This window comes from Adelges cooleyi, unplaced genomic scaffold, assembly GCF_023614345.1.
Source record: "Adelges cooleyi isolate 19-005CV unplaced genomic scaffold, UGA_ACOO_1.1 ACOO_flye_CR_arks_rails_tigmint_CR_PRNA_2, whole genome shotgun sequence".
In the NCBI taxonomy this organism is placed as follows: Eukaryota; Metazoa; Arthropoda; class Insecta; order Hemiptera; family Adelgidae; genus Adelges; species Adelges cooleyi.
In genome coordinates, this window is record NW_026095860.1 from 2,031,992 (window position 1) to 2,049,151 (window position 17,160).

Sequence of the window (17,160 nt, forward strand, 5' to 3'; positions counted from 1 at the left end):
GTCCTCTTTTTCGGTTCTTTTAAGTGTAGTCAATCAGACTGGAGGTAGAATGGAGCTATAACACATATAATTTTCCTAAAACCCTGTTGTCCAGTTTTATTTTATCAAGGAAAAACCAAAAACAAATGGATTGTCACACTTTGTAAATTTCTAGGTTACTGTGTCGGAGTGAATCGCCAGTCAACTAACAGTTATCTGATAAATAGTTACATCGAATTAATTGGGTAACAATTTCTTATAGACAGACGATCAACCCTAATCGTTTTGCCCTTATATTAAAAAAACATACTTTTAAGCGCATTATAGCTTATATTGTTGGTCATTTCAGAGTATTATACAATTTTAGTCAGTCAAAACAACTGAACTCAATATATGCTGCTTTATTGTAAACAGCTATTGGTTTTTCCATGATATTTATTGTTTTCCTATGATTTAACAAACAAATGATGGAGTTATCATCATGTTATCATTACCTAACCTAACATTTTAATATTTATCATGGAAAATTAACGTAGTATTTTTACTTTCCATGAAATGGTAAACAACATGACAGCGTTTAGTATTAGGTATCTAAGTTTAAAAACTAAACAAAATACATCACTAACGTTACTATTATTTTTACTGTTTTAAGCAATTTTCAAAAAAAAGTATTTTTCAATCTTAATTAATCGCCAAACATTCAAACACAAAACATGTATGCACACTTTTTTTTGTTGGCTCAGAACGATTTGTGTTTAATTGTTACACACTCAACTGTTTTTTTTTATGTTACCAGGACCGGCAAACTACATTACCCGACAGACGTGTGCGGGCCGCTTTTCGAAGAAGAATTGGAATTTTGGGGCCTAGACGCGAACCAAGTAGAGCCCTGTTGCTGGATGACCTACACTCAGGTAAATTGATCAGCCAGATTCATAACACTAGTGTAATTAAATATGATAATATGAGTGTATTACAAAGAAAACTCACTCTTTCTGTGACTTTTCTTCTTTTCGCCATTTTATTTTTCCACGAGAAACAAGTCTCCTTTCATTCCGAGTTACCTAATATAGTTTTTTGACACTGAATTGCTATCATCAATTTCTTGTAAGTAGTCCTTATCACTACTAATCTCTTATCAGCTGTTTCTTATCGTTGTCTTGGAAAATGAATGACGAAATTCCAGATAGATCCCCAGACAGTGTCTGCAATTCTCTTTTTCTTCTGTAAGCCAGCGTTATGGTATTATGCAAAAACGGATAATGTATTTGAATTTATTTTGTATTTTTTAATAATAACTCAGTCGGTATTCCGCCGCATTGTAGACAATGGGTAACATAGATCCCCTAAAGTGGTCGACTGTTTTATTAGTATAGTGTGGTTACAGGTCATGTTATTGCTATGGTTGAAACACCATAGCCTTTGGGAATTTACAGTCTTCGTTTAACCTGAACCGACTGTCAGCTCGGTAAATTAAGACGGTGGGTACTTTGTTGGGTGTTTATTCACTTTATTTGTATCTGTGGCCAGTGGTCACACAGGTCAAAATCAGAATTTTTATCGTTTAAATGTTTTTTTATTACAAAAATCCACACTCATGAAATTGCTCAAGTCTAGTTAGAGGTATTAAAGCCACAGTAAAGATAATAAATAAATGTAGAACCTAAACGAAAAAACTATCACATAATATGATTCGTGGTAAAATATATAAATGCTAATTTATTTCATACAAAAAAAAAAGTTTATAAGCTAAATACCAAAGTATGTTCGACTTTTCTAACTTTAAAAGATCATAAATAAGAATTCAAATAAATAAATTGAATTCTAATGTTATACTTCAAGTATTGTTGTAACAACATGAAAAAAATATAATAGCTTCTACGTTTTATCCGTTTTTTTTTTTGGCCACTTTTTTTTTTATTTTGAAACACTGCGCAAAGTCACTTAAAGCTTAAGTTAAACTTTTACCTCTACGGTTTTTATTTCTTTCTTTTTTTTTTTGTTGTCATAAATTATTTCGAATCAGCAGAGACTTGCAAAGTTTTCCCTTTGATTCGTTTGAAACGTTTTCAACTTAACCTAATTGAGTCGTCGACTCCGGCCATAATGTCTCTCTCAGTACGAAACACCATTAAACCGAAATCCACGAGGACGTTTTAATTTTATATAATAATATAATCCAAGTAATTATTTAAGGTTGTATAAGCTGTGCCGGTCCAAAGGGTGCACTGCCAACGTCAAGTACACAACACGGTAAAACCGTTGGAAGGGTCGTAAACCATTTTTTATCGGCTGCCTTTTGAACGTAAACAAAAGGAGTAGAAGTGGAAAAATTAAAAAACACTGTTATAATATTTACAATTAAAAAAAAAAGTAAAGCGGTAAAATACAAAAGCCATCGATTTTATTTTCCCAAAACGTTTTGTTTAGCAAGAATATAACGTTTCGTGGGTTTCACAGCATACATAACGGTTCTAGTGGGTCACATTTTGAAAAAGGGTATTTATAATGTGTAATTTTTTACTCGGTTATTTTCTTTTTGTGTTTTCCTCGGCGCTATTGACTTTTGAATATCATACGGAACCGCATATTATTATGCTTGGTTGGCTTTTTAAAGGAAGAAGAATTTGCAGAAAGTTTGCACTGATAATGTTTTTGAAGTTTTAAACTTGGGACGGAAGGAACAGATAAGACTTTCAATATTGACGTTCTTCGACTGACCTATGTCGTTTCGAAAACGGCTTAAGTGTGATGAGGAATGTGAAAATTTAGCTTAAATAACACTTACCTATTTATAAATGCATTTTTTCAATCTGAGAACGTTGTGTGTTAACGTTTGGTCATTAAAACATATTTGTCTTGTCAAGGAAAGCACATCCTATTTTCAAAATTAAGTAAATCACCTAATAAAACATGTTTTTTTTTTAATCTAAAACACACACTACGTTTTTAAGTATTAAGTTTGACGGAAAGTCTTTATAAAAAAAAAAATCAATGACATTTGTCGTTTTGTAAGTGGATGGTTTATTTTTTTTTTTTTTTAGTTCTGTTCAATATGAAAGCAAAAAGGCCACTATATATATCTTACTGTCCAATTTCCTTGACCATGTTATCTCTGCAGGGATACTATTATAAGAGATTATTCAATATACAAACAAAAAAAAAAACTATACCCTTTCCTCATATCCGTTCTGTCGAAAAAAAAAACTGCACGGTTGATGTAAAGTAATAAAATATTTCCGGTTTTTTATGTAGATTCAATTATGTAAAATCATTTAAAATCAACAACAATGATTTACATCAGCCGATACGACCCGAATGGGAAATCACATTTTATATTTTACTTGAAGTTTGTAAGCTATTTTTTTTATTATACATTTTATACTATACAATATAATTTATTATTCGCATATTAAGTATAATATTTCGGAATGATAATAATATTCACAGAATAAATAAAGTAGAGCCATATTGGGTTTGCCAATAATACAACCTATTGGCCCCAAAGACGACGGAAGCACTTAAGTTTAATTTTACTACCGATTGGGGGGGGGACGGTTTGTATACAAATATAGATGTAATACCTTTTAATTATGATTTCCGAACATCCGACTTGCTATACAAAGAAATCGGTTCAGTCAGTAACATAATATAGTCCAATATTATAAATAAGATGTTATAATAGCCACATACTATATGAAAATAGATATTTGAAGACTCTCTAATCAGTCGCGAGGAGATCAGTGTGGCCGCATCAAAATTATTATGCAGATATTTTACCAAATCCTTATCAATTATGAGTTTTCAATGATAACTGACTATATTACCGCAGGTTACAGAATGTATTTTCCTCTAATCTGTAATAGATTGTTATTATTATGAAATTTTATGCTCGAATCTGTGGTCACACTGATTTCATTTTCGGTCATGTGACTTCGTCGTAATTTTTTAGCCGTTCTAGGTGTGTATCAAGTATAAATTCGACATCAATGGACTGTATAAAGGTTGATTAGGTGATCGCAACTTTTCCAATTAACCATGAAACGATATAATATTAGACTCGGTCATAAAAAAAGTAAAAAAAAAAAAATAATTATGAACTCCAATTAAAAGTTTAACTGGCATTTTAAACGAGAGTTTTCCTCTACCAAATCAGCTTATTTTTGGGGATATTTTTTTTTCTTAAAACGTTAAAGCTAATTATGCTTAAAGGGTATGGGTTGTTCAGGCACAAACTCTGTATTTAAATACTCGCATAAATAATTATGAGCAACAATTAACAGTTAAGATTTCGAAAAAATATCAAGTGTAGCACAAAGAAATATAAAGCTAATTAGAATCCTATCTAATTATAATTTTTTTTGAGAGAGAGAAAAACGATTAGCCCCAAACGAGTAAAAATAAGTAATTTATAAACTCGAGGAAAATAATTTCCGAGAATTCGAGAAATCAGTGCAACGCAGAGAAGAAATGCTAACAAAGTTTTAGAAAGAGTATTTTAAGAATTCTTCGAATGGAGCATTTTCTAGACGAGAGCAACCGAACAAACAACCCCTTTGTGATAGATTAAATAGAGATTAAGGGTGAAATTCGCGCGATAAACGACAATGTACAGTAAACAGATGAAATTGGTGAATGTTATAAAAAACTAAAACCAACAAGAAAAACGATTATTAGCGTTTTGGCAGCTGTGAGAAAGTTTAAAATTAAAAAGTGCAAATTTTATTAGTATTAGTACACACTGAGACACAGTAAAATTTGATTAATATTAGCAACTGTTTTTCAAATCAGCAGTTTGACAGCCGACTGGAAAATTGATCTTGTTACAAAATTATTAAAAATATTCGACTGAATTCCAAAGACAAAACGTTAAAAAAATTAGTACTTGTTTTGACGGGCTGTAAAAAACGTACAGACTGAAAACGCAATTCGATTACCGTTCAATCGTCTCAACTCGTTTATAACTTTCAATGGAACTTGAAGTGTTTTCTTTTTTTAAGACACTCTTTTTTTTTTTTCACGTTAACAGGTAATGCACTACTACTACCATTGTTGTCGTATCAATCATTCGGTTGTCAACAATGTCGGTTGACATTATTTCTAACGTGTGTCGACGGTGGCTCGATAAGTACTACTATTGTTTGGAAAATATATCCTGAAAACATGCCTAATTTTGTGGCTAAGAAATCATGCGTGTACTTGGTTTTGTAAGCGTACAAGTTATATTAAAAATTAGTCAACAATTGCGCACTCTTGGCCAGCAAAATATTTTCAGTAACATTATTAGTACTTTTGAGTCGTTGAAGTGTTGGAGTTTTCGTACAAAACAAGCATAAAATATTACTGCAAACAACACAACATATATATATATATATATATATATATATATAACAACAGTATCGAGTAGTAGTTTCGTTGAGAGCGAATTATTCAACAACGGTTTAGGGTTAAATATTGTATATATATACATAAATTTAATTTGCCATTAAAAACAGTTGAACACATTAAACACGTCAACCTGAGTGGATTATGAATTTATGAATAATTTACAAAATTAAATGAACATACTCGACCCACTCGTTTTGGATATATTAACGGTTTTTGCGTTTTGAACCGTGTATTTGTATTTGATGGCACTGGTGTGCCTAACAATCAGATTTAACGTCGTTCTGCCTCTTGCATTGCGAGCAAACGTGTGTGTATGATATTGTATGAAGTGCACGTACAAAATTCACTCAACGTTTGTTGCTTGAAATAAAATAACACGCCGTTTCCTCTCAGACAGTACCTACTACCCTGTTTTTTTTTTCTTTTTTAGTATTCAATCCGTAGATTGGTCTACAATAAGTGTCCTCTCCGTGATTCCCTATCTTGTGCTTTGTCCTTGTTGATGTTTATACGAATCGACTCTTGCATCTTTGATTACTTGACTACCAGTATGATGCATTGGAGTTGTTTATTGTGTCTTAGCGTGTGCCCTATCACATGCCATCGCCTTGATCTTAATAACTACTTAGCAAGGCTTTTTTGCTCTTTAACTAACTCGTCAAACACTTCTTCGTTTGTCTTCATTTCCGGCCAATTTATTTTCTCCATTTTTCGCCAACACCACATTGCTAAAGCTTCTAGAGTGGTTTCATCTTTTTCGTTCAAACTCCATGTTTCACTTGCTCGTTTTCTTGTTATTAGATCTCCATTTTTTTATGTTAGTTATTTACTCTTAAGTAGCAATGCCTTTTTTGCTTGCCCTATTCTACTGTTCATCTCCTTTTCTGATCTTCCTTCAGTGCTTATTATGCTTCCCAAATATTAAAAAAAAATTGAAGTCTGATTGATTATCTGTAAATCGTATCATCGATATTAGGATACCTCCTGTTCTTTACTCCTATCCTTTTCTCTTTTAGTTTTTGTTCTATAGCCATTATGTTAAATAAATTGATGTTTTCCAATTGACATTGTCGAAAGCTTGACTATTAGCCATTCCGTATGACCTATATTGTTATGGTGTTTATTAACATAATATTAATAATAATAGTAATGCGATTAATCACTATTTAGATGGCTGACATGAGTCCTACCCACTAAACACCCGAAGCTTAAGGAAGTTGTAGTGTGTGATTTATATGCGTTTCACACCTCGTTATAATTTATCATTGTAATCGAACCGTTTGTAATATCAACTGCGTGACGTTATTATCGAAAATCAGTGTCAAATGTTCAAATAGATTATAACCAATAGCCTGTAGTAAATGTTTCATGACAACATAATAGCCATAATAATTAATACATTATTCACACGAGTGTAGTAACTGCTGTTGAATTTACTATTGACTGATATTACTGTACAAAAGGTATGTGTTTGAACTTTGAAGTATAACGTTTAAATTACTCCAATGAGTAATGAGCCTATAGGCAAGGGGGCAAGGGAAGAAGGAAAGCTTAATGGTTTTATTATAATGTCTCAGAATTATTGACAGCTGTAATTTTATCTTTAAAATAGGCTACTTGAATAGAGTAAAACATGTACAGAGGCATTGCTTAAAATAATATTATGAATAACGGTAGCAATAACAAAAAGAAATTCCTAACTAGATAAATACCAGTAATATTTACACATTTAGTAAAGAATTTCTAATGTTGCCATTATTTTTATTAGGTTATACAACAGTTGGTGCAACTTGAAAATTATATTGAATAGTCCTAAAAAAAATCAGAAAGTTTGATTTTCAAGACAATATATTTTAAAGTCAAACAATGAATCTTTTAAAACGTATCGTTGTATATTATAATAAAGTTGAAAAATATGAAAAACTTTCACATTATAAAATGCTTGAGATTATGAAAACAATAAAGTAGACTAATGTTCAATCTTACAGTGAGTTGGTAAACAACAACAAACGAAAATATTATTTATAGCTTGCTTTCCTGGTACAAGCTTTTAACTTCAATTTAGGCTGACGCTTAAAAATGTTCACTTCCCCGCACTTAAACCGTTACTTTCGCTTAAAATTAAAAAGGATTTTAATTTAAAGGAAAAACGTCGTTGGACGTCTTTTGGTTTCTCAGAAAACCATTACTTTATTTTGGCGCTGAAAATTAAGCGAACAACAGCTTTTCGACGGTTTCACATTTGTCGCAGATTTTTTGAAACAAGATTCCTTTGGAAACACCGGTTTTGTCTTGAAGTCCATTGTCGCCAAATACATTTATCGATTTCGCATAAACTCTCAAAAAACAAGCTCGGTCTACTTAACATTTAGCAAATTATATATTTTAATTATTAATTTTCCGTTGAAATGTGAACCCAAAAATTTAATTTTAACTCACATACATTCTGGGGGAGAGTTCGAAATTTGAGTAAACACTTTTCAGTAAGGTCTACCTAAATCTTTCCCATTAAAATATTGTTCTGTACTTTATTCACATGGATAATATGTTATCCTTGGGCTACAAGGAATTTCATGTCACCGTTTTGCATTACACTTTCATTTTCAGTTAGAGATAAGGAAATAGTGATAAGTGATAAGAGATAAGAAAATAGAGATTAGAGATAAGAGGCAAAACATAAGTGATAAGATAATAACGATTTAATGTCTTTCCGTTGAGTGGAGAAAATAACTAGGTCTTTTTAAAACATTTTTATGCTTTTATCGACTTCACGCTTTATTATTAAATTTTCTATATATATATATATATATATATTATTATTGTTTATTTATATTTATATTATATTAATTATTTACTCGATTTGTTTACTCTATATGTTTATTTTTCAGGCCCATATCTGTCGCATTAAAACTGTATTTCACGCGTTATTTATTTTTTTTAATTAAATGCTTTTATTGAAATTTTTTTTTTACTCGTTTGTTCGATTTATTTACTCGGTCCGAGACAGCTAGAAAAATCTGGATAATTTTAAACCATATTTAAACGTTCATACACCAGGTGATCAATTTCACTTGAAGACACTCATTTTTTTGTCATTTTAAAAACATTTTTTTTTTTATGTTATTGTACATAGAATTATTTTATTATCATAATTTTTGCCATCAAATCAATTTGTTTTAACACATCATCAATATGCACTTTTAAAATAAGGTATTAGCTTCCATAATGGTAACCAAAGGTGGTCGATGAAAACGCCCAGACCAATCCCATAATATTTTGCCACTTTGTGTAACGACATTTTGTCGTTGGTACCTTAACCGCATTTAATTCGATATATCCCTCAGCCACACTCGGGTCGATGATTATTTTTTTGTCATTTGAAAGGTCTCCAGAGTGCTTTTCTGCGTTTGCAATACTCAAGATTCCAAAATAGACTGTTTACCGACAACGAGTCGGTATAATGGACCGTGACGTTGTGCCCCAGCGGGACGACCCGTCTTAAGTCATTCCCAAGGTATTCTTCGGTAGTGTAGGTACAACGAAATCATTGTGCGCTATTGATTCAAAATCTTCTCCCGGGGTATTCCAATTGAATTGAGGATACTATCCACGAGGGATATACCCGAACCCGGACCGATCAAACGGGAAACAACAATACACTGATTAAAAGTTCAGCCGTAGGCCGTTTGGAAAAAATAAATCATTCCTCAATTTAAATGTACTTTTCACCGTCAAAACGGCATTACGATGAGATGGCTGAATGTGTATCTGCTAATTGGAAAATAAATGTCTTGTAGAACCCTTCGCGTAACGGTGAGCTGTGTGGATTTGCGGTTTTCGATTAGTTACTTTTATAACAGTTTCGAATACATCTAATGGATCCTATCAATTTTCTTTAGAGAATGATTGGATTTATAAGAGACCGTCGCAATACTTCTATAGTCTGTACACTACACACGTGTCTCCGGGGAGTAGGTCCTGCCGGCAAAGAGTATATTGACAATTATTATTTTTCATTTCAACGGTCATAACGGCGAAAAAGGCACGATACCCGCCGTTAGAGAGCAAGAAGTAATAACATATCGAACACGTGATGTAGGCTTTTGTTAACAATGTAATATGTATGTTCCATTAGGGAGAAAAATATATTGCTTTGTAGCATTTCTAATGACATCAAAACTCAAAAGTCGGTGCACTCAGCAAATGTAATCAGACGCAATAAAAGGTCATGCGCTTTATAGTAGCAAACAAAATTCTACCTTTTTTATTGATTGTTTTATAAATCATTTCCTACACTGTACATGCAATTAGCTCTTGTCTGTCTCGATTCTAGCGGCCATCTTGAAGCGACCAGCGCGCTCCTAGTGATGTAAAATTCCGTGATGCCATTATAATATCACAGATTAGATAAAACCGTACGGTGCACTTCCTATTCGAGCAATGTAATTCGCAAAAACATAAGCAAACCAAACACCTCTTCTGACTGGGAGTAACCATTGGTAGAATATGGTCACACTGACTTTGACCATCTTTTTGTGCAAATTCCCACACAACGCCCGCCCTTTTTGTTGTTATACTCAATTTTTGTAACCCCTGACAAGATTTTACCGCTTGGCGCGCTATAGCCGGGCACCGGATTTCGTGAAATTCACTTAAGTCTAGTCAAAAGGTGGTTCGTGAACCTTAGTAGTGCTCGGGGATCAAAGAGTCGGACGAATCGGGAATACAGGGTGTATCTAATAGAATGATGGGCTTTCAAACGGCTGTAGGTCGTGAAGTATTGGACTTGACAACTTCCTCTTTCATCCGAGCCCTACCAGAGCGCTGTAGGTCCAATACTTCACAACCTACAGCCGTTTGAAACCCCACCATTGTTTTTGATACACCCTCTACAACAAGACACGTCCTTTTGGCACCTTCCACAATGGGATTTCATCGATCGGCGACCGAAATGCTAGGCTGTCCTATTGGATCACGTGGGTTTACAGTAATTTATCGAGCACCGTCCTTTATGACAACGGCGACGGGATTCGCTTTACCGAAGACGCCCCGGGATTCAATAAATACCAAGTTCGCATGTCGTATACCACCGTATGTACGTTTATGCCGGTAAAAACCCGACGAGAGTGTATTTTGCATTGTCGGTGTACGGTTCTAATAATAAATCTAATCGGCTCAACATGTCAGTCGCACAAAAACCGTCACACGAGATAGTGCCCCCCCCCCGAGGCAGTGACCTCGGCCTCCCTGTCAACCCCACGAGGCGTGCATATTAAAATCACTTCAACGTACAAGACGCTTTAAAGTGTTTTAACAAGTCCAAGCCGAGATCGAAATAAATTTGACTCGATAATCGCACCCAACCAAACTTTTATGTCTCTTGAAAAAAAAAAAAAATGTTTGGTATGTGTATAGGTATATTTAAATCTTGCCATTCTTATTTTGAACACACCGATATGTTTTATTCACGTGGACACTTGAGTCGATAGCCTCCTAGTATTGTCCTAGTAGCTTAGATTGAGGAAGGGAAATAAAATGGTTACTTTACCAATTAAGTCTTGAGATTTGATAGAGGCCTAGAAAAAAAAAATAAGAAAAAGATCCAAAAAGTCTACTATTTTAAAACAACATAAATTAAAGTGACTACAAAAAGAACAATTTGCAATAATTATTTGAAGAGAACATGTGCAAAATTGATAAACTAAAAAAAACATTCAGAATATTATTATAACACATCAGAAATGCAATTTAATCTAAAGTTTCACTTAGTACATGTGACCCAGATGAAATTCGATTACCGTTTATCTGTGCACGACTCGCTTGAAATCCGGAACCGAAATTAATTGGAATAATTAAAGCGAACCATTTCGCCCGTCTCGCACAAACCACCGATCAACATTATATTAATATTAATTACCTACTTGAACAGATAGAACACGCTTTTGTACATTAAATACCATACATATTTAACGTACCGTACCGGTGAGTTTATACGCGTTTCTTATACGGCCACCTTTGCGCGGATATCCGGTCGGGGAAGTGGAGCCGCGTGGAAGCTACACACAAGACGCTGCAAAGTCAACGTCGTAAAATATACAGTAATCCTAATAGAATTTTTGGCAATATTATTGTACTACCTACATTAAATAGGTTTTTGTGCATTATGCATTATGTACTACCTTCCCTCTATAATTAATATTCTGTAATTGGATTTTGTTCCTTGGAATGTTATTTTGTTTATTTTTTTTTTTTTAATTATGAACCAGGAAATAAAAAAAAAAATAGTACCTAACCTCATTTAAAAACTTTTCAATTTCGTTATGAGATAACGATAAGGACAAATCCTCGTCTGGCTCCTTGTGTGTAACCACTTGTGGTATATATATTAATTGTACATGCAGTATAATATGTTCAATTTAGACGAATTAATGATTTAAAATATAAATACTTTAAATGAACACTTGCCAACTATAACGGCTAAAAACAATACGTTTAAAAATTATTCGGATAATTTTTACTCGAATAGTGTGTTATCTCAGATAACATTAAATTTGAATGGTGCACAACTCTGGCTACGCGTGGGCTAATGGTCGCTTCACAAGTCAACGGGTGGCTGAAAAATAGTTTTATTATGTTATCGATTTGCCTATTGGTAATATCGACAACAAAGTACTCTGTACAGGGTGGATGTTTCGCAAAGATTTGAAAAATGAAACACCTTTTCGCTCTAATGAATACTTTTAAGGTTTTTCATTAGGTTCCGTGCGTTTATCAAATCTTTGTGCGGGATACCCTGTGTAGCCCCTCCTCAATGGTGTCCACCTCGATATTAAAAAACTACAATTTCAACCTCGTTACGGCAATTGCTTTTAAGCATCGAAGCGGTTATTTTTCGTATGGGGTGGCGGGGGAAGTCGGGGAATTGTCTATATTAATGTAATTTGGGGGGGGGGGCCGTTAACGTTGACAAAACGGGGTTTTTTTTTCTTCTTAAATGTACATAAAATATGCGCTGGGGAAATGGCATGGGGCAAACAATTGAATAAATACCCGTTGGACGAGAAACGCTTGCAGCGAATTTCCCGCGCTAAGCCCCCTAGTTTACCACGGCAATCATCCGTGCCTTCAAAACCGTACGCACGACAATATATCAAGTTGCGATCAATTTGTTTGCAACCGCTTTCGGACGATTTCCCAACGCGTATTAGACCGAACAAACGATACGAGCGGGAAATAAATATAATATTTCAAACGCAGATGTTGCCGGCAAAACGGGCCGGGTTATCGGGGTACAATAACGTGTACAACTGCACACTACTACACGTCACATCACTGGGCGACTGGAAAATCATTGTTAAAATTTGATTTAATAAATGTTTTCGCCCCTCCGGGTTTTTTTCTGTTCACAGCACAGGGACACGCAAGAAACGCTGGCCGTCTTGGACCGGCTGGATTTGGACACGGAAAAGCCAAGCGACGAGGAAATGGCTCGGAAATTCGGTTTCGAGGAGGCTTTCTTTCAGGGTAGACTCACCTGGTGGCAGCGGTTCAAGCCCCAGCTGTGGTCCATGTTCGACGAACCGTACTCGTCGAATACCGCCAAGGTAGGATAGGTTGCCACACAATTATAGCACACACTGTATACGGTGTTTGAATACGAATGTAATCTGAATAACAATGTGTTATCTGGATAGCACATTATTGTCTAGACAACACATTGTTCGAATAACTTTTACTCGAACAAAACGTTATCTGAATAACAATGTGTTATCTAGATAGCACATTATTGTCTAGATAACACATTGTTCGAGTAAAAACGACTCGAACAAAACTTTATCTGAATAAAAATGTGTTATCTAGATGTGTTATTCAAATAATCCTAAACATAATTATTCGAATAAAATATGATTCCAGTAATTTTCAAACATATTATTATTATTTAAATAGTTTGTAAGTGCACTTTTTTTTTATTATCAGAACATATATTTACCATCTATACAGTAAGTACATTAAGCAAATTTGATGAAAAAATTTGCTTTTTTTAAGTAATTATTTTTCAAAACATTATTTCGGATAAATATCATATCAACAAAATTTCCAAAACATATAAAACCAGGAAAACCTTATTCTAATCATTTTATATCTATAAAATAGTTGCGATTTTGGAGTTTTTCTTTTTTAATAATAAAAATAAATGTTATTAATGTATAATATAAAAATTTTAATAATGATAATTTGCCGTAAACGTTGACTGGTCGAGAGACAGTTTTGAATATTTATCAAAGACTAATCTTGAAATGTGATTATCCAAAGCCGGTTATGGACTAGTCGAAATGTAAGCCAATTATTGTTATAAAAGTTGACAAAGCTCTGGAAATAAAAAACTAATAAAATCGAATGCTGTCTGGAATTGTAAAATTATAACAAGGAAACTTAAGTGTCTCCAAGAAAAGTAAAACTACAAAGCTGCCACTATTTCAAAAGGAACCGAGTGTCTTATCCTAAACGAATCACCCTGTGTGTGCGAGAATTCACTATTAAACTTATGGGGATGTGGTAAACACCAACCCCATATGCATTAAAAAACTTTATCAACTTTTTCGAAGGGATAACACCCCGACAATAAAGGAGATATTCCACGCTAAATCGTGCTCCGTTTTTTATTTTGCTGAAAACACAAATGTTACTTTTATAACAACCTTTAAACACAAAAAAAATAAACATCCCTGGTTTGTTTTTATAATATTTTAACACGATAATGTTATTAGGCTAAAAGTCAAACAATAAAATTTATGACATTTATGGAGAAACATTTATATTATTAAAAAAATTTTATTCATTTAGGAACTCATGATGTTACAGCTGCTCTCTATATTTTTATTCTATAGATTAAATAAATGAAACCCTCAATCAAATAAATATGCTAAACATATTTTAGAAACTGGACATACCATTAGTACCAAATAGTATTGAGCATGATTAACCAATAATTAATACTCAAAATAATAAATAAGATATTAACTCAGTTTCAGAAAATAATATTACAATGTTCATAACGAAATAAAATGTTCAATAATTGGATAAATGTGCAAACAGATGGACAAAAATAACCTTTTATTTACTTTCTTACGCAGTGATATATTACAATTTACTTCATATAATTTTTACATATTATTTGATGATGGTCGTGGTGTTTAGATAAAAACTCTTTTACAGTATAAAAAATATGTCACATAATCTCAACAAGGGTATTTTTTTGGGGGGGAGGGGCGGGTTTGACCGGGGAGGCAACCGTCTAAAGTGTCATAGCCAGGTTTTTGCCAAATTATTTTCTTATTATTATCATAATTAATACTAATTTACATTTAATCGCTCGGTCGCCTTTGTTTCGACAGTTTTTACATTGGTGGCTAATCTCTAATCACTTGCCATCAATACGGTTAGGCCGGATAACGCGTCTTACGGGTGTATAATGTGTTTTTTTCTGGCATTTTTTTTTTTTACCGGAAAGATCCATCTCATAAAAAGAAAAAACCCTTCCGGTCCGGCGGCGATCATTGTTGTCGGCTCGGCTAAAATGGATTTCCAGACGCCGTCCAGATTGAACGGACGAGAACACAATAGATTACGGCCTTTTCTTTTGCGGTATATTATTATGTTATGGACATACACTACTGTGCTATGTTGATGGAGTAGGTATACACAAGCGCTTATAATATACGGGACTGACCCGCGGTGTGTGTATAATAAAACCGTAAAACGGATAAAACCCATATCATTTTGTACCGCAACGCCTAACAAGCGGAGATTCGCTATTCTAGAAAAACTACCGGATGAATTCAAAGTGCACAGCTGGTGTGTGGATGTGTAACTCGTCGACAGAAATTTAAACCTGCAGTATTTGGACCAGTTTAACGTCACATAAATATACAGGATAGTCCATCTGATGTAAGACACTCATTTATGAAGGTATTTTTTTCCTACCCCTAGTTGTGGGCACATTTTTTACTATATTTTCCAAAACTTTGCACATTTTTCAAACACAGTGTTATCTACGGGGGGAGGGGGGTCTGTATGTAAATAAATCGACAAGTATCTGAAAACAATTTATTTCCATGTTCATTGCAACGACTTATCAAAGACAACCCTAACCGTTTCCGCCCTAATACTTAAAATACAATTTTAAGCTCATTGTTGTAGTTACAGTTTAACAATCATTCGAAGCATTCCCTTAAGGGCTGGTGTGGCTCAACTGTGCTGACTTTTTTAAATTGTGGTTGTACATCAAATATATATTTTGTGGTTTAAAAGAAAAACGATACGTCCAATGTGTTGTTGGGATTTACATTAAATCGCTCGGTCGCCTTTGTTTCAACAGTTTTTACATTTGCCGCTAATCTCGTTTACTTGCCATTATTTACCGAAACGGTTGCAATAATCGAATACAGTGAAATAAATGCGTACAAAAATAAATCGTTTTTTGGAGTTTAAACGCCAAAACTAATTTCCCTGCCGGGGGTAGTACTGCTGTTATATTATCATTATTTTCTATGTACATTACTGTGTGAACAAATCTGCGTCTGTCACGAACCCCAATCAACGTAACCCGCACGAAATAAGGATTTCCTTCCGGCCCTAAGTTTTTATTAGTTTCCCGACCGAATTGTTTGTGTTAAAACAACCCTCCCCACGAGTGGCAGCCAATCGACCACACGTGGTCTCTCGGGGCGCTTTCGAATTCGCCAAACTGATTGCTCGTGCTGGAAAACGAACTTTTTGTCAACTCACATTTTATCATTTCCTCTTGGACGGCCGCAAACTGATAATAATTATATTTGCAGACAGCCACGTCGTCCAGACTGCGAGTGGACCGACGTCGATTGACTCGAGTTGACCCTAAAAAAAAAAAAAACCCAAAAAATCGATGCTTTTTTCAAGTTGTTTTACACCCCTCGTTTATTTTCCGTCGAACTGGACAAAAACCTAGTGAGATTTTTTTTAGGTAAAGCCAGAACTAGTAATTTAGAGGCGTACTATTGTTTATTGAGAGATTATTGTATTGCTTATTAATTTTGTAAATTTAGCCACAAAGTTAGGTATTTAGCAAAAAATTTCAAAACCCTTCTTGGTTGACTGCCAGTCTAAAATTAGTATTTCTTAAATATTATTACTTCGAAAGAGTCGCGTCGACGATTAAAGCATCAATTCCACTGAAAATAAAGTTTAAAACAAATGTCAAACATATTGCCTATATACAACCCTTGACATGTGCAATTGAATTATTTATTCGATATTCTGTTGACGCTTCCGTTCCTTACACATTTAAAGTATTTAAACGTGCATAACTTATGTAGGTATACTTATTATATATTAATCAAAAACTTAGTCGCGAAGTACAGTTGAATTATTTATCATGCTTACAATATATCAATCATGGATAATAATTAGTTAATATAAACCCAATTTCGACCCCATTTGCTGCACGGGATAAGGCGATAACAAGTAACAGAAAAGGTTAATTTAATTATAATTTCAAAAATCATTCACGAGTAATAATAAGATTTTGAAAGTAACGATGGGAGGGGAAGTGCGGTTGGGAAATGCGCGCAGATAAAAATAATACTACACTCCACCTTTGGAACCTGCCCTAAACTTGAAACTTCAATAACTTCAAAAATAATTACCCAAAACTGGTTATCGATCAGTCCAAATTTTTAGCACATTATTCTCAATTTGAAAATGTAACGAATTGATGTATTTTATGTTTCAAAAGTTGCTATTAAAAAAAATTGT

General features: G+C 33.8%; 1 protein-coding gene across 2 annotated transcripts in view; it reads left to right on the forward strand.

Moving 5' to 3' along the window:
* Window positions 1–17,160, forward strand: part of LOC126833286 (potassium voltage-gated channel protein Shaw) — a 111,088-nt gene that overhangs the window by 82,540 nt on the left and 11,388 nt on the right. The window contains exons 4-5 of one of the 2 annotated variants that reach the window (XM_050564530.1): window positions 776–893; window positions 12,777–12,971. In XM_050564530.1, coding sequence (XP_050420487.1) covers window positions 776–893; window positions 12,777–12,971 — 313 coding nt within the window. The remainder of the gene's footprint in view (window positions 1–775; window positions 894–12,776; window positions 12,972–17,160) is intronic. The other variant, XM_050564531.1, reaches the window with a different exon arrangement.